At 39.3% G+C, this 22,955-nt stretch overlaps 2 protein-coding genes across 2 annotated transcripts in view; both read left to right on the forward strand.

Annotated features, from left to right (window-relative positions):
* Nucleotides 1-22,955, forward strand: part of LOC110960319 (rhombotin-1) — a 266,898-nt gene that overhangs the window by 97,994 nt on the left and 145,949 nt on the right. The window lies entirely within an intron of this gene.
* Nucleotides 1,400-19,549, forward strand: LOC110960327 (INSC spindle orientation adaptor protein). The gene is made up of 11 exons (XM_022207531.2): nt 1,400-1,810; nt 2,038-2,090; nt 2,177-2,300; nt 3,422-3,535; nt 9,200-9,325; nt 13,457-13,628; nt 13,888-14,066; nt 14,239-14,305; nt 16,916-17,068; nt 17,981-18,057; nt 19,091-19,549. Exons 1-11 carry the CDS (start codon nt 1,400-1,402, stop codon nt 19,217-19,219), a joined length of 1,605 nt encoding a protein of 534 aa, XP_022063223.2. The 3' UTR covers nt 19,220-19,549.

Genomic DNA, 22,955 nt, shown 5'->3' on the forward strand with positions numbered 1-22,955 from the left:
GAAAGCATTATATCCATCCCTCAGATTTTAGCCCTGTGTTTTCAGGAAATGATTGAACAAAAAAACACTGAGAGAAATGTGTAAATGTTGATGACCTCTCTTTTTACAGTCCTATTTAGAGCATCTGTGGATGTATTAAGAAAGTTAGAATACAATGCTGCCACAAAACCTTCTTGCTAACGTACCCCATACGGCGTGGTCACTTGTAGTACTGGAAGGAAAATATCCCCTGGTGCCCCCAAAGTATCCCCCCCCGCCCCCAGATCAACATTATAAAAAAAGGCATTTTACTTTAATGTAAATTTTAAATCCACAGTTGTTTCATATTTGGAAAATCTTTCCAACACATAGAAAAGTGAGTTTGGTTTCAAGATTCTCAAAGTAAGAGTCAGCTGGCGGGGCCATCCTTGAAAGTCATACACATGTATATAATGCAGAAACAAACCAGTAACCGATTTGGAGGTGAGGCTGAGAAAACAGGCACTGCTAGATCAGAAAATATGACTTTACTTTATCATAAAAAGCCAATTGTATAATCTAGATTTTATAATAGAGTGGATGAAAATGAGGAAAAAGAAGAATTGGAATAATATAGAGAGAGGACAAGGGTCACTCGGTCAAGTAAAATGATGTGCTTTTGTCTTTACAACCAGTTTGAATTTATGATACAGGCTTTCTTAATTTTATACCGATTAAGCATGTTATTTCTTGTGGAGGAAGCAAAGACGATTAAGATTTTCACATAAATCAGCTTTAGTCTTAGGCAGCTGGCTGGTCAGCGCAAATGACTTCCCATATCTCAGACCACACTCTCTTACAGTATCTGTGTCATGCTGTATACATTTATCACATGGATGTGGTACTGTTTATGCAGCAATTTGTACTTTATTATTTAATATTGAGACACTACTTAGAAGACCAAATAGGCAATTCTTGTTCATTTTCTCTCAGTAAATCAATTCAGAAGCAGAAAACTGAATTTTCTTTCCATAAATCAATCAATAGGTGAAATGAAACCTAATCTGTGCCTTGTCACTTCATTTTGTGGGCCGGCCATGGATTCACATACAGTACAGTCAGACTGAACATGTATTGCACTGTATTGTAAATTTCACAAACTTCCATAAATTAGCCGTTACATTCGGGTGAACCTGAACTAAAACAAGCAAACATATGACAAACCAAAAGCTATTCCTCATGATTGTCACTGCTGATTTGTTGACTCTTCCAATACAATTTTAATAAATTCTATGTCTTTTCATATTTAGTTTAAATCCACTTCTCTGCTTTTGTTACTTTTATCTCTTGGCTTGGATTTGCACTGAAAAGGCCTGTACTCAGACTCAGGTCCCAGCTGCAATCCATTATCTTGAAAGTAAATGAACTTGCTCTGGTTGTAATGTTACATTTCCATCAACTTTTCTGTGTTCATTTCCCCCACAGTACCCGCATGCAGTCTCTGCAGGTGGACTCGGTCCAGCGCTGGATGGAAGACCTTCGCCACATGACGGAGGTGGAGTGTATGTGCGTCCTCCAGGCCAAACCCATCGGGGTGGAGGAGGACTCCCAGCAGGGAGAGCTGATTGTGGCCTCCGGGGTTGGTGCAGGGGACCATGTGGCCAGGAACAACCTGCAGACGCTCCTCCGCCGAGCGCTGGTGGTCAGCACGGAGCTGGGCAAGATGTTCCAGCGACTGGAGAAGGGGCGCTGGCAGAGGGTCCACAGCACGGCCGTACGGGCAAACTGCCATGTGCGCTCACTAGTGCATGAGTACAGCGCTGCACGAAGCACACCGCCTGAGATGCAGAAGGTGATGTTTCATTCTAAAAGTAGATTTAAACTATATTTGTATTACTCTGCACCACTTATGCCATTATCTGTTGTCTGTGAATCCCTGAGCAGTCTGGTTGGAAGTCTATAACAGAATGTCACTTTTAAAAGTGGAAATATTTTATACAAGCTCAACATTTATCTTAATCTACAGCACTATTCTGTCTGGGGCACTTCCTAATGCTTTTTTCCCCCCTTTTGTTGCAGTACGAGAAATCATTGTTAGAAAAGTGTATGGAGCTGACAAATATTACAGAGAGGTAAAATTCTACAAAGCGAATACACAATCAAAAGAAAAATGTGGACCATTTTATGTACAACGTGTGTTTTGATGTCTTTCCAACAGGTGCCTTCACACTGAGGATGAATTCTTCCTCAAATCCATGAGGGAGGCCATCCACGAGATTCTCACAGATGTGAGTGATTCATTCAGCAACATGATCGACATGGCTTTAGCCAATGAGATCCGGGTAAGCAGTGCTGAATAATAACTTCCCCAATATACTTACCATCTGTATTTGTGTATATTTGAGTCCTTTGGCTGTGTTTTGTCATGTTGTCAGTTATTAACCATTGAAGGATAAGCCTGATCTGAGTCATTCTCTTCTTCACTGGACTGTGTGAGGGTTTATGGTTGCTTTGTGTCTGCCTGTGTGTGACTCAACAGGGGTATCACGTTACCTAAATCGTGCATTAAAAGCTCTAGGCACGTCAGTGGAAATATAAACATTGGTTCACTATTATGTTTGTCCGCTTTAATGGGGAATTACGTAATATTTGTTTGACTTACTGACAGACTTCTGTTTTAGTTGAATTAATCCATAGTTACAGTGCTGCAGATGTACTCACGGACACGAACATACAAGGATGCATTTTCAGGGTGCAAAAAAAACATCATTTATATTTTCTTTTAGGATCAATCAATCCACCAGTCATTTATTTACACGTGCATTGTTTTCATGTCTTTATCATTTTATTTAAACTGATAGTCATCAAAGCAGGTACAATTAACTTACTAATGCTTGGTTATGAAGCCTTTGTGCATTGCTTGGTAAAAAGCGAAAATACTGCTATAATTTAGTCTCAGTCGAGATGAAAATATTACCCGCCATGGGCGCAAATGGGCATGAATAATGTGGACGGTCCATGCTAGAAAAATGCTATGTGGCTCAGTGGAAGCTTTTTTTTCCCCATTGCACACAAACAAACCGCTCAATGACCATGAAGTTACGGAAGCTGAAGTTGACAAGTGCACTAGATTCAAAGCTTATTTTCAACCCGAAATTTTCTGTGAAGAATTGTAAAGTTGATGTCCTTGGTACCACTACCCACAAATACCTGACCATGGAAGAGGAGATAAATGGATAGCTAGCAAGAGATGTTTATCTTTTCAAAAAGAGTCAATTTTAAAGATAGTATGATGGCAGGAAAGCTGTACACAGTGGATTTAAATCAGAATTCACCTAAATAAGATTATTTTAACATTACATTACCATTGTGAAAAACACAGTCAAACACAGAGGTTATTGACTGCATAGATTATAGATGCATGTCCATGAACCATTTATTTGAGTTTCCATCTTTTTTTCAGGTTCTGATCAAACAGATTGAGTCATCCGACAGCATTCACACTATTGGCAGTGCCATTAGCAACCTGCTGTCCCTCACCCAAGATGGACCTCAGCTCTGCAGCATCATCGCCAAGGTACTGTGGACATACCTATACGCTCTCAGTTCCTTGCCGACAATAGTTGCATTCCATTGCTTATGGGTTTAATTATGGGGGACATCCTAAAATAATGAATGGAGATCCATTTGAAGTGTAGGACTTCTTTCTAAAAACACTTCTTTTGTGATCAGTTCCACCTTTTTCCAGTGTTTCACATCTGTGCCAGTAGATCTGCATGTGGCAGCTATCTCTATATACATGCCCCTAAAAAGCTGTTTCACTCTGAGATAAGACAAGACAGACCAGACAGCAGGTCTCTATCGGCCATTAGTTAGTTGACCGCTTCCAGGACACTCTTGATAAGACTGTTCCTGATGGCCCACACACACATACATACACCTTGCCTGCAGCCAGATTGTGAGATCAATACTGTCAGCTTCCATTAGCTCTAAGCATTGTTCCCAAATACAGGCTGCACAGGTGTTCTTACCTCCTAACTCCCATCATAGTGCTGCCGGTCGAACCCTCACAGAGGTGTCTGGGGAAACCTGCCTGCCAATGGCTGCTAATGAATACCCAATACAAACTTGTCCACCTGTCATCTGAATTAATTAGCTTCCAGCTGTGTGTCTGTTTGTCTGTCACAGTCCCACATACACACCCTTCACAGTAGTGTGCATCATCTGGCTCATATCTGAGCTCTTTTCTCATTATAATTTTCCGCAGGCTGCTGGCTTTACTCACGCACCCATTTTGAATAACTGCAATTAGCTGTTTAAATGCTTGGGTGGGGACCTGATATTTCCTCCTTCTCCATCTCTATACCAGTGTTGCTGAATGACAGTCAGTGTTTAGACAGCGATGTGCTGTATGGAGAGGTTAAAGCAGCAGATGGGTGGAGTTTAATAACATTAAACATCATAATGCATACCCGGCAGTTTAAGGCAGTGGCAGCTTTCCTGAGAAATTCAGGGAATTGTGTGATAATTATGTATTATGTGGTAACTTACATCCATTTATCTATCATGATGATAATACCAGATCCCTTTTCTTCTCATTTTGCTTACTTGTTGCTAATACATCAACTTGAATGGAATGGCTGTTATTTGGTCAGAAGTCATGCTTTGAATTTTGTATAAGAATTAACATTTAAGTAACAAATTCATACCTGTTAAAGTAAGATATGTCATCTATTTAAATTTTTCTCTTTTTTGACATTGTACATAATGCTGGCCAATTTTTTTATTTTTATTTTTTACCAAACACACCTGTCATCTGTATGAAAGTAATAAGAGCTGTGAGACCAAACCAAAACAGAAAAGTTGTGGACCACAAAACCTAAACAATGAACTGAAAGATTCTCAAAAAAAAATCTGATTTGTTGAGAGGGAGCTCCACAACTAAGCAAGAAATCTCTGTGTGTTTGTCACTGTGAGAGACTCTTTTACATATAAACAGCTTTTTTAATCAATTATCGATATTGTCAGTGGAAAGTAAAGCAGATTTTAAGAAACTTCACTGTAAACAGTAAGTAAATAGCATACAATGCATGCCAGTACAGATGTGTACAGACATATATGCATAACAGTAATGAAGGGGCCTGCACGTAAATGTGTGAAAATAGGGTCGTGAGAGCTTCCATTTCACATCTCATGCTTCAGTTCTAACAACACATTATTTCAAAACATATTCAGTGTTTTATTCTCACGTTATTGTCATGTATGATGTCTGTTATTATAGGATATGGTCCTCAAAGCCCCTCTCTGTCGTAGACAGCTCATCAGACTCTGAGTAATCACAAGATCGTGACTGATTAGTGATGACTGAGTGAACTGCACGCATCTGTTAAACTGAGCAGGTCAGAGGAAATGTTACAGATTATCATTGAACACCGTTTATGTCTGCCTTTAGATCCACTCATAATGACAAAACTAAATCAAGAAATGCTCCACATTTTTCTAAAAAGCGTTTTAGCCTGATTTACTTTTCTACTTTCAACTCACAAACACAGTGACGACATGCAAACTCCACAAGAAGCATGTTATATGAGCTGACGGTGCTTAATACAGAGCCTTGGGCCATGCCATAAATCAAACAGCAGCTGGAATGTTACAGAGTGACTGTATAAGTGAGTTTGCTGTCTCAGTGTTTACCTACTGTCACAATGGATACTGATCTAAATGTGTCCAAGCTGGCAGACTCCTCATATGTGTGTCCTTGCTCTGAAAGCTGTAGACTGCAGGGTGTGGAGAGCATGACGTGGCAGTAAGTCAGGCCTGGTCAGAGTTATTGTGTCATCAAAACTGAATGGGTCGAAGTTAGAAATACAATATTAAGATGTTCAAGTGATGTCCCTATTACAGTTACACCACACATTTATCTCTTTGTCCCTCTTATTCTGTTTCTGAATCAAAAAATTGTATTTAGCGTCTCTCATTAAACTTCGATCAGTTTTTACTGGCTATCCCGTTCCTGGTTTAAACTGCCTGCAACCTTTTGAAGCTTAAGAACCTACAGACTTTATGTGAGGAAGCACAACCGACCAGATAGTTAAATTCAGAGAACTATGAGATGAAATTACACGCTGTCTAGGCCCGTAAATGCAAACACACGGATAGAGAGGCATTTTTAGATGAGTAGTCAAGTTTCACATGATGATGTTAGTGCTGCAAGTACCAAAATGCATGAGTGTGAGGATAAATGTGTTCTGTGGGCTCCATTTAAGGAATGAGGGTGAAGTCAGTGGAAGCAACAACCGCAAGTCGTTTGACACGGGAAAGGAAGAAAAAACGACTGGCAAGCCTAACAATCTGTGAAAATAAAAGTGGGAGAGAGTCTGCGAGGATGAAATAAATAGAAAGTTGCTTCCACTTCACACTGACGATTGTCTAAATAATACTGTGTGTTAGTATGACTGGAGATTTAATTTTTTCTGTGATCCGTTTCCGATTTTAGAGCAAATTAAGAAAGATTACAGCAGCTATGTGCAGTTAAATTGCATATACCCTGTATATACAGGAAACATAGATGGTATTGTAACTTAATAATGCTGTTAAACGATCCCAACAATTTGATCAGCTGGTATGTGAAACACCACTATGAAACAGAAATCATCAGGCCAAAATGGGATTTTTGTGAACCCGGTAGCCACCCTGCCAAATGCACTTTTGGTATTTTTGTGGCCAGATGCTAGAATGACAAAAAACTGTTTATTATTACACTATTAAAGGCCTGAGGCAAAACCTTTGTTTTATTGAAGACCTGCCACCCTCTATTGTACCTCTTACATTTAGGTAGGTAGAGGTTAATGTTCAACATTTTGACTGTAAATAAAAGTACAGTCTCAACGTAAATGTAAATGCAAATTTGATTTGAGATACAATTTATTGTCTCGTGTTCTTTCTGCAAATTGATATTCAGGTGCCAACTGAATTTTAAAACTTGAATTAAACTTCTTAGCCCTCAAAATACACCTACAGAATAACAGCTCTACTTTGAAACAAACAAACAGAAACCCATCAGTCCAAAGTACGCTGGATCCTTTAGTTTCTGCACAGTCTCCTCCTGAACATCATTTGTGCAACAACATTTGCGTCACAGTTAAACAACGGGATCAACAGGCTCTCCATCACAACCTGAGCAAATTGAATCAACATGCGAGACGATTGGACTTTCAAAAGACTTACAGAAAACAGTCTGCCAGTGGTTGCAGTTCTTCCGGGTATGGCGGACCAATATTGCGTAGGCAGCGAACAGGGAAGAGCGGTCAGGCTGGAGGGCAGGGTGATTAACCACTCCAAGCCCCGGCAGCATGGCCTGAGTAGCGTATGAGACATGCCAGCCCAGTATAATGGCCTTATTAGGATAATGGTGGTAGTTACAGGCTTCGTCTTCCTCTAGGTAATTCTAGCTATCTGCACAGTGAATAGAATTCAATACCTGCAAGTGTTTTTTGTCAGAGGAGTGCTTTAGTGTGGACATGCAGCCAATACAGGAGCTATTTTTGTTTGTTTACACCAAGCATAATCCAACAGAAAATGATCAGCTATTACAGCTTGCAGATCACTTTTTTTTCGGATCCATGTTTTCTATTCATGAAATATGTATATTTTGGTTATTTTTGCCTGACATGATAAATTGTGTTGGCCATTTGATAGGTTCTATGGTTGGCAGGCTCGTTGAGTGATGCCGGCCAAACCCACCGGTCATTTCGGGTCTCTTGGACTCTTTAAAACCAGCGTGCTGCTATTGGCTTACATCTGCAGGGTTTTTTGGCTCTCACGACACAGACTAGCAAGGAGCAATTTGATCCATCATTTTGCACAATAACGCCTGCTTCAAGACAAGAGCTGACAATCACGTATGGCATTTGGTGGTACGAAGTCTAATGTCAGCCCTGGAAAAGTCTCAGAAGAGTTGTACGCTGAATGAAAGTTGGTTTCCCAGCCTGACCAACTTTTGCTTCACGTTCTCGTCTACTGTGAAATTTATGCAGAGAATTAAGTGCAGCCAACATCATATCTATCAAGCAGTTGTTCATAGAAAAGTTTGTCCTATGTGCTGGAAGCATTTTATTGACACCACGTGAATATGCAGCTGTGTCTCCTGTCGCTCACATTTGTAAATTAATTAAGTCTTTTCCTTCATTATATTGTACTATCGAATGCATTAGCAGGATCATATTTACCAGTCATTGTTTTTTTAATGAATATTAACATCTGGTGTCGTGTTGGACTCACGGGGAGATGGTGAGCGTACAAAGCACAGAACAACAAAAGTTCTCTGATCAAGGTTCAGGTTAGAGAAATGCCGTGATTTTGTGAAGTGTTGATCCTGTTGTTTTCAGATCTTTTCCTCATTTAAACAAGAGCATGATCTTTCCCTGGCCTGAACCAATTGCTCCCATCGTTTTGGGACCTGCAAATAGTTGGTGTGGCAGCAACAAAGTGAAGGCATACAAACATAATGGAAGACAGAGTCACAAAAAGCCCATGACTGTGTGGCCGGTGACCTCAACTTCCAGCTAAATGCTATTTAATAGTCACAGTGTAACTGTTAAACAGCAGGACAGGATTAGCACACACTTAGATACACACCAGCCTGGTAAAATACAGGTGCGTTTTCTTCATTGCTATAGCTTTTAAATCTGCTCATAAAGACTGCAAAACAAATGCACTGGATCCAATATCACAAAAGAGGATATTTACAATATGCTACAGGTTAGTTTGTGAATTTTTAACGAAAGTATTCGAATAAATAAATTAGGTTTGGAGTCATGGCTTTGCCATGCTGCATACTTTGATAAAAAGAAGTGTAGTATTTTTATTTATTATCGTAATTAAATAGGTTTTAACAAAGCTAACTGCTTTTGTGGAAATATTTTTGTGTAATAATAATAACAATAATATAATAAGAATACTACTACTACTAATAATAATAATAGCAATAATTAATATGCATTCATATAAGGCTAGGAAAAAACAAGATAACCAAATTTCTGTATTGCACTATAGTGACATGCAAAAAGTGTACAAAAGTTTTAGAATCCATTTCCATGATTTAACAGTCTTAATTTGTTCACCTGATCAAAACGATGATTGTGGGAACTTACCTGGTTGCAATAAACATCAGTGCATCTTTGTGAAACTCTGAGATCTTTCCTAAGGCCTTAATATAAAATGATGTTTTCCTGTTCCACAGGAAGGAGCTGTGGTGGCTCTGTTTAAGATCTGCAGGCAGGACCGCTTCAGAGACCTCTACGCTCACGCTTTGAGAACCGTTGCCTCCATCTGCTGTGTGGAGGAGGGGATTAACCAACTGGACAAGGTACATGTCTTTTTCCAGACACATATAAGCACATACAACATCTTTTTTATGTTTAGGAGAACCGTTGCTGTCATATTGTCATGCATTCCCTTGCTGCTAATTTGAACATTCACCCTTTGCACTTTGCAAAAGTGTCTCACAAAATTTTCAATTGATCCTTACAAAGACTTCCTAACCTAAACCTTATTACATGATATTGATCTTCACATGGCAGCACTGAACGGGATTTTATACACAAGAGTAAACATTTCAGTCCCCTCAACATATACAAGACTCATGCACAAAAATGCATAATGCATCTGCAAAAAAAACAAAAAAAAAAACGAAAGCCAAGGCCACAATAGTACAGATGGATGCCTTTAATACAGTTAATTATTTATCAGGGTCTATGCCCAGTGATTTACAGATAAACTGAATAAATGAAGTTGACCCTTAAAGTAATTTTTCATCTCTACTTTAGGAGTAGAAGCAAAAAAAAAAAAAAAAAAAATCAATTAAATTTGAGAAGAAAATGGTACATGAGGCACCAATCCAGATTTCCCTGTAATGGAAAACGGCTATGTGGCTGTGGATATAGAAAGTAAGATGACATTAATCTCAAGTCAGCGAGTAAAGGTTCTTCCAGTAAAAACCGTGGCTGCCCCCAGTCCAGCCAGATGACGTTAACAGTCAGCAGCTGAAGTTGTAGCTCAAATATAAGATCGTTGCTCTTCCCAGCGGCACAGTATTTTTTGTCCAGTCCACATTCAGACTTCAGGCCCTCACTTTCCCCATGTTATGACTGGGAGTCTGTAGTTTATTTTTGCAGGTGAATATGTGCCAACAATGGCAGAAGGACGAGACTCAGCTGCACAGAAACAAAGTGTGTAATCAGAAAGGATCAACAGTTAAAGGAAAGATTTGGCAGAACAAAACACACTTTTCTTCACTGAAAAAATAATCATTGGATGCTCTTTTTAATGGCTTTAATACATCTATAAACTGGTTCCATTTTTCAGTACCTCTGTGTAATTAATATTTCATACACGATACATGATCTTATGCCATTGCTGCTGGTGTCAGTTTTTACCACAATTAAGATCATGTTTCCTTTAAACCCTGATTACTGTGTCATTTTGAGAAACATGCTGCAGCTGATTTTACTTGCTATTATGCTCGGTGAAGAACAGCGTAGAAATCAACAAGATGAGCCAAATTTAACAGCAATGGCATTCTTGTTTATATCTAAAAACAAATCATTAATGTGGCACCTTTACATTGCTCAAGAGGATAAAAAGTGAGTTTATTTTGGGGGGAATTTTTGAATGCAAGAGTTGAGTTTTCCAGCTTTTTGTTTACTTGATTAATTTTTCATGAATGACTTCTCGAAGTATAGTTACCTCATAGCTGCCATTCAATCTCTGCTGTGCTATTTAAAGGCTCAGAGACTGTGAAAAATCGTAGTTTCCGTTTTCTTTTTTACAGTTATACAGTAAATCCATTGAAACATAACTTATGACTTACAGTGAGTCTCACAACACTGAGATCATTAGAAGGGACCTTCTGACCTCTGAGCTGACAGGTCAAATATTCAGACTCACTTTGTATGTCTGTCTTTAATGGAAAGGAGGTGAGGCAGGGAGAGCAAGAGCGAATGAGACACCCATCTTTGTTTGTCCTTATTTGTTCTCTATCGAGAATTGAGACAGAATAAACAACAGACACACCTGTGCCAAGTGAGCGTTTACAGAAAGACGAATATAACTTGTTTCCAGTGAATAACGATGCCACAACGGTGTCTGTTCACATGTAGAAGCAGCTGGGACGGCATGAGTCATCCAAGTGTAAAAACTCTTGAATCGGAACCAAAGTCCGCCACAGATTAGCAGCCTCATCCTGGGGGAGAAGCTGTCAGCCACGTCTACGCTACCAAGCGCTCAGGCTTGAGAAACACAACTGTCACTGTTGAAGAGTGATCAAGGAAAGGGGCCAGTACGCACCTGCACTGCTCATTGGTGGATTTACTTCTTAGTTTTATCCCCAACTGGAATATTATGTAATTGTTGCATGTTTTATTGTGGAAAGTTGCCCAGTGAGTTGAAGTGCTCAATGAACAAAGAAAAACAGCAGAACGGCTTTCATATAGTGTGGAGGGATGACTGTAATCATCTTTTAAGGTATAAAATACAACTGAACTATAATGAATATGAGCCTTAAGTTGAACACACACTTTCTGTGTTGTGTAGAGTAGCATCATGAAATGTACCGCACACCACGAGTGTCATATAGGTGGAAGTAGTCATGGTATGGCAGCCTGGATGTGCCCAAGTATTCACGTTGTGCTAAAAGACAGGAATAACTTGGTGTCTAAACTTAAGATTCTGCTCTTTTTAGCCTGCAACAGAAGACCACGATTCAATTTCTTCTGTCTGGTCACAAACAGAAACACTCAAAAATAACAGGGTGTCGTCAAGCAAAAACGTAAGCCTGTGAGCAGCTGTCGTGAACTTTATGACTCTTAGAAATGAAGGAAAGTTGTTTAACGTCAGCCCTGAGAATAAACTGAATGAGACGCATCCTCTGTCCAGTAAACGAGGAGTTGGGGAACATCCTGCTTAAGAGAGGAGGAGGAGATGCAGGTAGGGGAGAGGGGGAGCAGCAGATGAACGGGGGTGTGCAGAGCGGACTGTTCCACGTCAGTGGGTCGCGTTGGCACAGTGCTGCTGACGTCCACAGAGACAAAAATAGGGAATTGCCCTGCTCGGCTCAGCGCTGATGCTCGTCAGCAGATAAGACTGACAGGTGTGGCTGGCTGAGAGCTCAGGATGTCTGTAAAGTTTAGTTTTCAGTAGTGATGACTTACTGTGAATCAGAAGTTTTTGTTTCGTCCTTTTATAAATGATACCAATCTCAGCTGTGATTGAAATTAACTTATAAAGAAAAGGTGAAAATGTTTCTGATGTATCATGTATTGAATATATATTTTCCACAACATAGCTTTTAATCTAAGTTTCCAAAATCTAAACCACAACCTTTCAATGTATGATTATGATCTATAATTGCGAGTTGGGATGATTTCCAGTGTTTGCTAAGTTTGAACACTTAATCATATGCACGACTTGACAACTAGTGCAGGCAGATGCAGAGCACCAGCTGTAGATAAGTTTGCATAAACTGAGCAACACTGCCCCCAAGTGGATGAAGACCACCTCTGCATCTCCTTCATGTCCTAAAGCCTCTAAACTCCAACATCACATTACGTACACACACCAGCAAACACAAAGATGAGATCAATATATTTTGACCTCATGCCCCTGAGCAAACTTTACTTTACACTGAAGAGGATTTCCTGCTCCTCTATAACTCTGAGCTCCTCCCTAAACCCGATGATGCACACACTCTGGGTCGATGCCAGTCAGATATACAAGAGTTCTCACTCACTCTGGTGGCCATTAAATCGGAGTGGTGTGTTTTAATGGTGATGGCTTTATGGGCAGAGCTGTACGTATTGGCCAAGATGACACCCAGGATGAGCAGTGTGTCTGTCTGCCTGGCCAGTGATGAAAATGCAGAGTATAAAAGAACAAGACAGTACTTTGATAATAAAGCGATGCAAACACAATCCGGCCACACTTTAAGCCTGATTTCTAGCCTTCCTGATAGCCAGTGATTTCTATTTACCTTTCTACAATATAAAACCAACAAGCGTGTGGATATGTTAAACATAAATGAGCCTTTTTTGTCCTGTTATCAGAGGGAGTGCGGCAACTTTCTTGGTGCATTGTGTATGATGCACATAGAAGACTGCGTGCTCCTTAAAATATATAAAGAAGTGCAATCCATTACTTTGTGTCTACCAGCAGTCAGTGCACACTGATGTCACTTATTGTTCGGCTTAAAATGATAATTTATCTTCACACAAACATGCGTATATAAATAACATATAGTACATTTGCATAACTTAACATATCTTTGCCATTCTGTGAGCTGCTGTTCTTCTGCTTGTCCAAACATTTCACTTTTCTCTCCCAAATTCATTGCAAATAAATATTAAAAATAAAAGAAATAAATGAATAAAACTAACAAAAAAAAGAGAATCCTGTGTTTCCACTGTGACTATATAGCTTTGCCTGTTTTTTGTCTGATGTGGAGGTGGATGGGATCCTGTGCCTGGCCGACATCTTGACCGATGAAAGCAGCGTGGAAGCAGCCAGGGCCGAGGCGGCGGCGGTCGTGGCTCAGATCACCTCACCTCACCACACATCCACACAGCACCTCGCCAGTTTCCTGGAGAGCATGCACGACATCGTCACTGCACTCATCAGTGAGTTAATGTGACATCAATGCCACCACCCTGACCTTTGACTTACAGCAGGGACCATTTGTTAGTTGGTTTTAAATTTCAGAAAACATGAATATTACAGGACTGCTGCAGGTTCAAATGTTTATTTAATCATAGCTTTAAGATGAGGCTCACTTCAGTGCCTTTAAATGTTTATTAAACTCAGAACTCTTCAGGTTTGCTTTCCTTGCTTTAGGTGTGTTTTGTTGGAACCTCGCTGACTGATCTTTTATTCTCTCAGAGTTGTGCGAGAGCGCCTCCTGTGGTGAAGTTTTCCTCCTGGCGTCTGCAGCCTTGGCCAACATCACCTTCTTTGACAGCATGGCCTGTGAGATTCTCCTGCAGCTTAATGCCATCCAAATCCTGCTGCAGGCCTGCAAAGACCGCCAGAGAGTTGACACACCTTACTCCAAAGACCAGGTACACATCTGCACCGAAGAGGTGTTTGTCTTAAAATATAAAATAGAATAAATACCAAACAATAAGTCAACACTGAAAGCTTAAGGTCCATAATACAATAAGCAGTGAACATTTTGAAATGTGTGTGTCAAAGCTTTAATCATGTTTTTATTCTCTGTTGTGTTCATCTCAGGTGGTGACGATCTTGGCAAACCTTTCAGTCTTAGAACAGTGCGCTTCTGAAGTCCTGCAGGAACAAGGTAATCTGCTTTCTAACTACACTGCCCATCCAAAAACTAAGTCTCATAATATTTTGTTGGACTGCCTTTGATTTCAAGTACGACACACATTCACTGGGGCATTATTTCAATAAGCTTCTACAATGTCACAGCATTTATTTATGTCCAGAGTTGGATTAATTTTCTCCCAAAATCTTGTATTGATGATTGGAGAGTTGGACCGTTGCACAAAGTCTTCTCTAGATATAGCCCAAAGATTTTCAGTGAGGCTGAGGTCTGGACTCTGTAGTGGCAAATCTATGTGTTAAAATGATGCCTCATGCACCCTGATTCACTCATTCACAATGTGATTTGATGAATTCTGGCATCATCATCTCGGAATATATACCCGTGCTATCAGTGAAGAAAAACTCCATTGATGGAAAGACCTGATCATTCAGTATTTAGGTTGTAGTATTTAGGTAGTACATTGGTAGTCAGCTGACCTCAATCTTGGGGAACATAATGTTGCTGAACCTGGACCTGACCATCCGCAGCAACCCCAGATCATAGCACTGCCCCCACAGGCTTGTATGGTGGCACTAGGCATGATGAGTGAATCAGTTCATCCACCTCTCTTCCTGATACGCCCATTACTTTGGAACAGGGTAAATCTGAACTCATCAGACCACATGACCTTCTTCCATTGCTCCAGAGTTCGGTCTTTGTGCTTCATAGCAAATTGAAGCCTTTTTTTGTGATTTGCCTCATTGATCAGTGGTTTTCTTAGGGCTACACAGCTGTTTAGTCCAGTCCTTTGAATTCCTTTCACATTGTGTGTGTAGAAATGCTCTCACTTTCACTATTCAGCATAACTCACGTGTGATTTCTTATGATGTGATTTCACCCAACGTTTAAGTGATCTCTGATCGCAATCATCCAAGAGCTTGTTCCGACTACATTTGTTCCTCAAAGATGTTGGTTAACCACTATCCTTCAGGTTCTAATAATGCATTGGCCAGTTCTTAACCCGATTTTAGTAGTTTCAGAAATCTCCTTAGTTGCTTTCTTTGCTTGAAGCAGGCCGATAATTTGACCCTTCTGAAACAGATTAACATCCTTTCCATGACCACAGGATGTGTCTTCGCGTTGTTTAAGAAATGAGAAGCTGCTCACTGCATCAGCTAGGGTTAAATAAGTGTTGTTTGCAGAAACATATTCATCTCTGCAGTAATTGTCAGTGGAAGACTTCTTACCCATTTGCTTAGTTAAAATCTAAGTGGGCGACTTGTTTTTTGGACAGGCAATTATAATTTAAATGTTGCACAAATATGTTTAGTTTTTTCTTCTGGCAGAACTACAGGTTAAAATATAGGAAACTCCTGAACTACTGTATCTATTAGGTCAGGAAATTAAAGCAAGAAAATACAGTGCAATTCTTCTGAAGTCCTCAAGAGGGCGGCATCAGGTAATTTCTGTCAAGTAGCTCAGACGAGCTGAACTAAGACATCCACCAATGGGCGTAGTAAATAATTTTAAAAACAACCGAGAAGCATTTTAATATTTATATTTAATCGTGTTTTTCATTATTTCATCATTCAATATTTAAATGCTCATATCTGATGTTATTGTGGTTTGTTTAGCTCTGTCTCCCTTGCTCCTGCATTTCATCAGATAGAACATGTTTTGTTGGCCCCATGCTATAAAAGAAATCAATAGAACCACGTGTTTTCACTTTGGCAGTATCAATTCTTTAAAAAAAACATTTTTTCAGTCTGTTTTGAACCAGGGCACCACTGGAAAAAGAGAAAAAAGTCTTAAAATATATTTCAGGTATTTTTTTCTTTCCTACTTTGGTAAAGTGTAGCTGATAATTAAAAGCATGTAACCACAGAACAAATAGCTGAAATGATTTATTGTTTATAATCTTCTCAGTGTATTTTAGTGTCAGCTTGTTATAGTCTTTGTTCCCACGATTATAAGCTGAATTGTCCTGATGCAGCGAGTCTGAGCCTGTGAGGAACAATAACCAGCTGAAGGCCTGACTGACTGTGTATTCTATCGCTGTCTTTTATTGTATTGATTTTATTGCTATGATGCTTTCACACTGGATTTTTTTTTTTTCCAATCCTTCCTCACAAAGACATAGTGTAACATCTGGCTTTCTTTCTAATTCACCTGAAGGCATTTTTTGTGTCTGAGCCTGTCCTGTAACTTTTGGTCTGTGAAGTTTCAAACTGTTCTCTTTTGTCTCTGTCTTTGGTTCTTGTACCGCTAAGCTTTGCTGCGTGGTTTTGTCCTGTTTTTACACTACTGTTCAAAAGTTTGGGGTCACTTTGAAATGTCTTTATTTTTGAAAGAAAAGCTTTTTTTTCAAAGAAGATAACATGAAAAATCAGAAATACAGTCTAGAGACTGTTAATAAGTTAAATGACTGTTCTAGCTGGAATTGGAATTGTCCAATTATGTTAGCACATGAATAAAAGTGTGAGTTTTCATGAAAAACATGAAATTGTCTGGGTGACCCCCAACTTTTGAATGGTAGTGCATGTACTTGTTTCTTTTTTCCGTGTTTTTAATTGTGTGTCTTACTATAGATGTGGTTCCGTTTGATGCATCTCTCTAACCTGTCCTGTAATTTATGTCTTTAAGGAATAGAGCGTCTATTACTGCTGCTGGGAGAGAAGCCGTCCTCCTCCAGTCCATCAGAGGGCGCCTGTGAGCGTGTCCAGCAGAAAGCTGCAGTGACTCTGGCCCGTCTGAGCAGAGACCCTGATGTGGCCCAAACTGCCATACAGCTCAAAGGTGTCACAACTTTTCTGCTTTCTACAGTCACTGTAAACTCTGTGGCTGAAATACAGATATTACAAATATGAAGGCAAGTCAGAGATACATTTATTTTAAAACAAAACAAAAAAAAACACACAATACAGCAACTACACAGAGACACAGAAAAAAAGTACTCTGAATTAAAGTCTGACGAAAAGCAAAAATGCACTGAACGCTGTGCTGCTTTGCCACTAGAGGGTTCCCAACAAGCGTATTAAAAATATTTTTTGTCTTAGTTTTGTTACAGTTTTCTGACGTGTGTTTATGTCACTCAGTCTTTATGGATATCATCTTTTGATTTTCTTTGCATGCAGTAGCTGATGTTGATCACTTTAGGTAGATTAAATTATGCTTTGGGCTCCAAAACACCTTAACCAGTGAGTGAGGACATCACAATCAAGGACAGAAAAAAATAAGTATAGAATATGCCATTGATTTTTTTTTAAAAGAATTTGACATGATTTGAATAAAATTTTGAAGCGTAATATAAATGGACAAATAGACCCTGATATTAGCTTGATGGGACCTACATTGAAATTAAAGAATCAACAGTGATGCTTTGATTGTGCATCCTTTTAATGTTTATTCTGTTTGTGAAAAGAAAATCCTTGTCCCTCACAGGCAGAGAAACTTTGCTTTAATGTACAAATGTACATTTATTCTGCTGCACTGCTCTTTGTCTCATGGGAACAAATCTCTGTGGATTTAAAAAAAAAAAAAAAGTGAAATCTATCCAACATCACAAAAGACAGGAAAGACTTTATTTTTCTCAAAGTGATACCACTTTAGCCATAAGTCTACTGTATACAGCCACTTTACACCTAGTCGGACATCAATATCTAAGAATGGGACAAACTGATAGCTGAATTTCTCCTCTGTTGTCTTTAGCTGTTCCCCGTCTTATTGAACTGTGTCGCTCCCCTACTGAGAGAAATAACAGCGACTCGGTGCTGGTCGCTTGCCTGGTAGGTGTAAAGTGTGTGTTCATGTGTGTGAGTGTGTTTGAGTGTGTGTGCGTGCAGACCTTGTGATATGTGTAAATGACTGTGTGTCCTGAATACAAATATATCATTGAAACATTCAAATTGCCTATTTCAGTCGCGTCCTTAAAATACTATACATTTTCACATTCAGCTGCAGCAGCTATATAGTACCTCTGTAGTACAAGGGCATTATACCACAGGCCTGCATGTATAACATAAGTGCACCAAATCACTGCCTGATTTAATTACATCCACAGGGCAATATTTGAAAATTGAAACAATATCACAACCTCAGTATCTTTAAGTCATGTTCAGATCGCTGACCGGTTCACATCATCTCCAACGTGTGTTTAAATATGTACATATCATGAATAACATCGCTACTTGTACTTTATCATTCTCTCATTCCGATCATAATTATTAGGACCAGATCTTAGGGTCGACGAGGGGTTTCGAGGCACATAATGGTCAGAAGCTTAATTGGACTGCATCGGTGCACTGAGAAATGCCTTCTTCTTCCTTACTGTAACCACACTTGTCAGTCTATTCAAATTAATGTGATTCCATTTTATCCTTTTAGCCAAGGGTTAAGTAGTGTGTTTGTAGATGTCGAATTTTTACCTTCAAAGTATGCTGAGCTTTCACAGATCATTTGTAATCGTAAATGTAAATGTCAGAGACTCTCCTGGCTGAATGGCTTTAACACGTCACACGTATCACTCATACTCTCTTCAAATCATGTGAGAAGTTGAAGAAAAACTCTTGACATGTTATTGAAGCAACTCCTGAACTGATAGGACTGGATTTGTTAGTTTCTTTGCAGTCTCTTGTCATTTGCTGATAATCTGCAGACACAATTAACCATGTGAAGCGTGCACAGTTACGATTCTACGTCCCCAGTTGTGTGTTTGTGTGGTTGTGAATCTATGTGCAGGAACAGTGTGACCTTGGCTTGTGGTAACGCCTTTGCCTGTGTGCCTTTTGTGTTTGCGCTCGTGCATGTCCGTGTCTCCAGGCTGCTTTGAGGAGGCTGGCAGCAGGATGTCCAGACAGCATCGAGGCAGCCGACCACCAGCAGCTGATCAAACCGCGGCTAGTCGACTCTTTCCTGCTGTGCTCCAACATGGAGGAGAGTTTTGTATGACGGCCTGCAAACCACAACACTGAGAGAGGAGAGCTGAACTCATGTACATACAAGACCATGTACTCTACAAGCCTGCATCTATTTTATGACTTTCTGTCCTGAGAACAGCTCCCAAATTTTCATTCTGGACACTCTTATTTTGGGTGAATGAAGCAGCTTGAATGAATGCAGAAGATATGCGTAAGTAAATAAATGTGACTCCTTGTGTAACTTGGTGATCACATTAAAATGCAATGAATGTGTACCGTGTTCGAAAAAAAAGGGCTCGTGAAATCATTTATTCCACAGAGAGCATAACATCAGTAATTATGTCAAGTAATTATTTTCTACGAGTAGTGCTACTTTTAAAAGTAAAAGTATAACCTGTTTGGAAATGAAACACTTTATTTTCTACCACTGTGCAATTCTTTTTTTGTTCTGGTCTATGTGTATTGTTTCCAAAGCATTTTGGCTATCTACAAAACAGATAAGAATCTTTCACAAACTGTATAATGTATTTGGACAGAAATCCTTATCTGAAACTGTTAAGCAACCAAGTACCAAGATGTATGTCCTCGGTAAATTCTTTTTTAACTGTCAGCAGCCACTTTACTTTGATACCATTTCATTACTAAATTATTATTATGTTTTCAGTATTTTTGTGATTGAGGTATATGGCAACATGATGTGCTTTTCCTTGTGGAACAATACATATATTGCTTGTTAAAGCACATTTTATGGCACGTTGAGTTATTCACTTGAATATATTTGCCATTAACCCAAATTTATATTTGCTACTGGAAAATGAATTTTAACAAATTTGCTTTGAATTTGAAAATACTTTTTATTTAAAGAGAATTACCATTGTTGTATGCAATGCATGGAATAAAGCAATCAGCTGTCTCATGTTGAGTGTATTTCATTGCAACAGCAATTATGCATTACTGCCATATATACTGTTTAAAAGTCTGTTAGTGTTCACAAGCTGGGACAAAGCACTAAACCCATCAGAACACATTGATAACACTGTAAAGAAAAACTGACCAAACAGATAAATGATTAAAGGAGATCATACATTTATTTGGAAAGAAAAAAATACATTTACATTTACAACTTTTAGGAACTCCCTAATGTTTAATTGTCACTTATCCCTAAAAGAGCGATGAAGAAGGTCCGAATTTGATTTGTTTCTTCAGAAGCAAAACATGATTGATGTTCTGCGAAAGGAAAACAACAAATCGATCAGCCTGTTGACCTCTGAAGATTGTTCTGGTGTTGGAGTGATGTAGTAATTTTTCCTTGCTGTTATAAAGTCATAATTGTGGTCCTCTAAGTGGTCAGTGTCTGTGATGTGTCAAAAAGGATTGTTGTGGGATCTTGGTGGCTATAATGTACCACTTTGTAAAGCTGAGTGTTGGAGCAGAAGATTAGAATAATTACTCCTCCAAAGAACGTTGCGGAGTCGTGATGATCAGCGTACATTTGTTCGTCTGTTTTTTTTTCTGTCTTTCTGTGCGCAACATTACTCAACAATGGAACAATGGATTTGGATGAATTTTCAGGGAACATCAGAATCGACCCAAGGACCAAACGATTAGATTTTGGCAGTGATGTGGCTTAGTGTCTTATAGTCAATTCATTGATTTGTTCAAGATTTATGTGTGGGACAGCAGCACAGCATCACTGTAACTATGACAACAAGTGAACACTATGCCAGTTGCCTGCTGACACTTATCGGGACTTATCCATGAGCAGACTTGGAGGAGTACTGTGCTCCCTGAGTGCTTTTCTTGTTACTTTATGCTTTTATCAAAACCACGAGTCTGTGAATATTGCTTCTAAATTGGTAATAATCTTTGCAACAGTGAAAGTTACAGGATATTATTTTATAATTAACAGTTTATTTTCTGAACAAATACAAATTATATTATGATCAGATAACCAAGTGCAATGAAAGAAAGAGAAAAAAGAAATTAAAAAAACAACCCAAACAAAAACATAGAAATGCAAAAGCACACACCACCACACCACCACACTGACACTGCTCAATAATCAATTATACGCCAAGTGCAAATCACTGACATAGTCACACTAAATTGGTCATAGTTCAAAGCCAGTCTGTAAAGGGGTTCCATGTGAGCCTATGTTGGTCCAGTCTGTCTAGTAGAGAGTACGTCACCCTCTCATATGCAGCTAGCTGTGCCATTGTTGTCATCCATTTCTTCATAAGAGGGAAGATATTTTCTCCTCCAGGTACGTTTAGCTGTTTGTGAGAGGCCAAAATAATCCACCTTTGTTCATGAAATGATAATGAGACTATGGCGTACAATCAAAATTTTGGATTCTTTATTTACTTTTACATTTACATCCCCTGCAACATGGTCAGGCGCTTGCAAAAGTTATGAGCAGTAGCTTGCTAGGATCATAGACTGCATATATAGTGGACGTAGCATCTGGCTCCAGAATTGAAGCCAACCCGGAAGTGTCAAAACTTGCAATATCACGCCGTCCGCTAGGGTTGGCTCCAAAAAGCTTTTCTCCATAGACCCCCAATTCATTTTTGGAAAAAATAAAATTTGATAGACTGATGTTCTACAGCTCAGGATTTTTTTCCCGTTAGTTTTCATGGTCAAATGAGAGATCAGGTGGCCGATCTTAAAATAATCAATACTGAATTTTAAATAAATCGTTAAAGTTGGCGGAGCCAGGGGGCGTGGCTATACTTGATAGACAGCAACAGAAGCCTCTGCGGTAAAACGTGGGCGGGATAAGAGAGTCCTCAGCCAATCCTGCCCCTAGTTGCTCTCCGGTCCAGCCTGTTTGATGACGCTTTTTACGTCACTGGCTCCAAAAAATCCAAAACGGCGACCAGGAAGTAGCAAAATCCGGGCTTCATTTTTCTCGGCGTTGAAACCAATGGGTGACGCCACAGTTAGTTTACGCCTGTACAAACCAGAACCAAATGAGGCATTCAGGAACACTTCGTAAATTACAGTGATGAAATAAAAAGAATTTACAAATCTGAAAATAACACAAAAATAAACAAAAAAATAATGTGGGGTGTCTGTGAACAATAGATCTAACCTGTAGATTAGAACCACACCAGTCGAACCATATAAATTGCAAAAATGTATTTAAATTGTCCATTTCTCTCACATACCACTGATGCTACATGGGTTTTTGTTATCACCTGCAGGTGCCCATTTATAGATTTACTGTGCACATAATCTGACCGACCAGATGCAGACTACGGGTATCAGCCTGCCACTGACCGCTCATTTTAGTCGGTTTAGTCTCCTTCCATTGTCTACATGTCAATGTTTTCAACATCTCCTTCAATATGGAAAATAACAAACTCCAAGCAGCAACCTGCTACACTGAAAATTTTAGATTTCGCAGAATATTTTGAATTTGGAAGGCAGCCCTGCCTATTTTTTTTTTCAGCTGATTATCCATTTTGTTCACAGTGTTCATGCCACTGCATGAAACGTTCCACCACAACAATTCACCCACACTACTTTAAGCATACCGAAGCAGAATCACTATTTTCACCCACAACCACTATGACTGGTTTATAGAAATTCAAGCAAGCCAGATTGTTTTCCTTCTTACGGCAGAATAATGATGAGGTGCTGCAAGACCATTGTGTGTTCTTGAATGAATGGGCAGACAAAGTAAGACTACCATAGACTTGTAGGAGCAGCACGATGTGGAAGTCAACAAGCCAGAGACAACACAACCTTCGCACCAAGGACAA

This window comes from Acanthochromis polyacanthus, chromosome 8 (assembly GCF_021347895.1).
Source record: "Acanthochromis polyacanthus isolate Apoly-LR-REF ecotype Palm Island chromosome 8, KAUST_Apoly_ChrSc, whole genome shotgun sequence".
Classification (NCBI taxonomy): domain Eukaryota; kingdom Metazoa; phylum Chordata; class Actinopteri; family Pomacentridae; genus Acanthochromis; species Acanthochromis polyacanthus.

Bases quoted from the DNA above. Each gene is read 5' to 3' on its own strand.
- LOC110960327 (XM_022207531.2), top strand. From the start codon at position 1,400: ATGTTACATTTCCATCAACTTTTCTGTGTTCATTTCCCCCACAGTACC. The intron at 1,811-2,037 runs GTGATGTTTCAT...CTTTTGTTGCAG, and splicing joins CACCGCCTGAGATGCAGAAG to TACGAGAAATCATTGTTAGA. The intron at 18,058-19,090 runs GTAGGTGTAAAG...CCGTGTCTCCAG, and splicing joins CGGTGCTGGTCGCTTGCCTG to GCTGCTTTGAGGAGGCTGGC.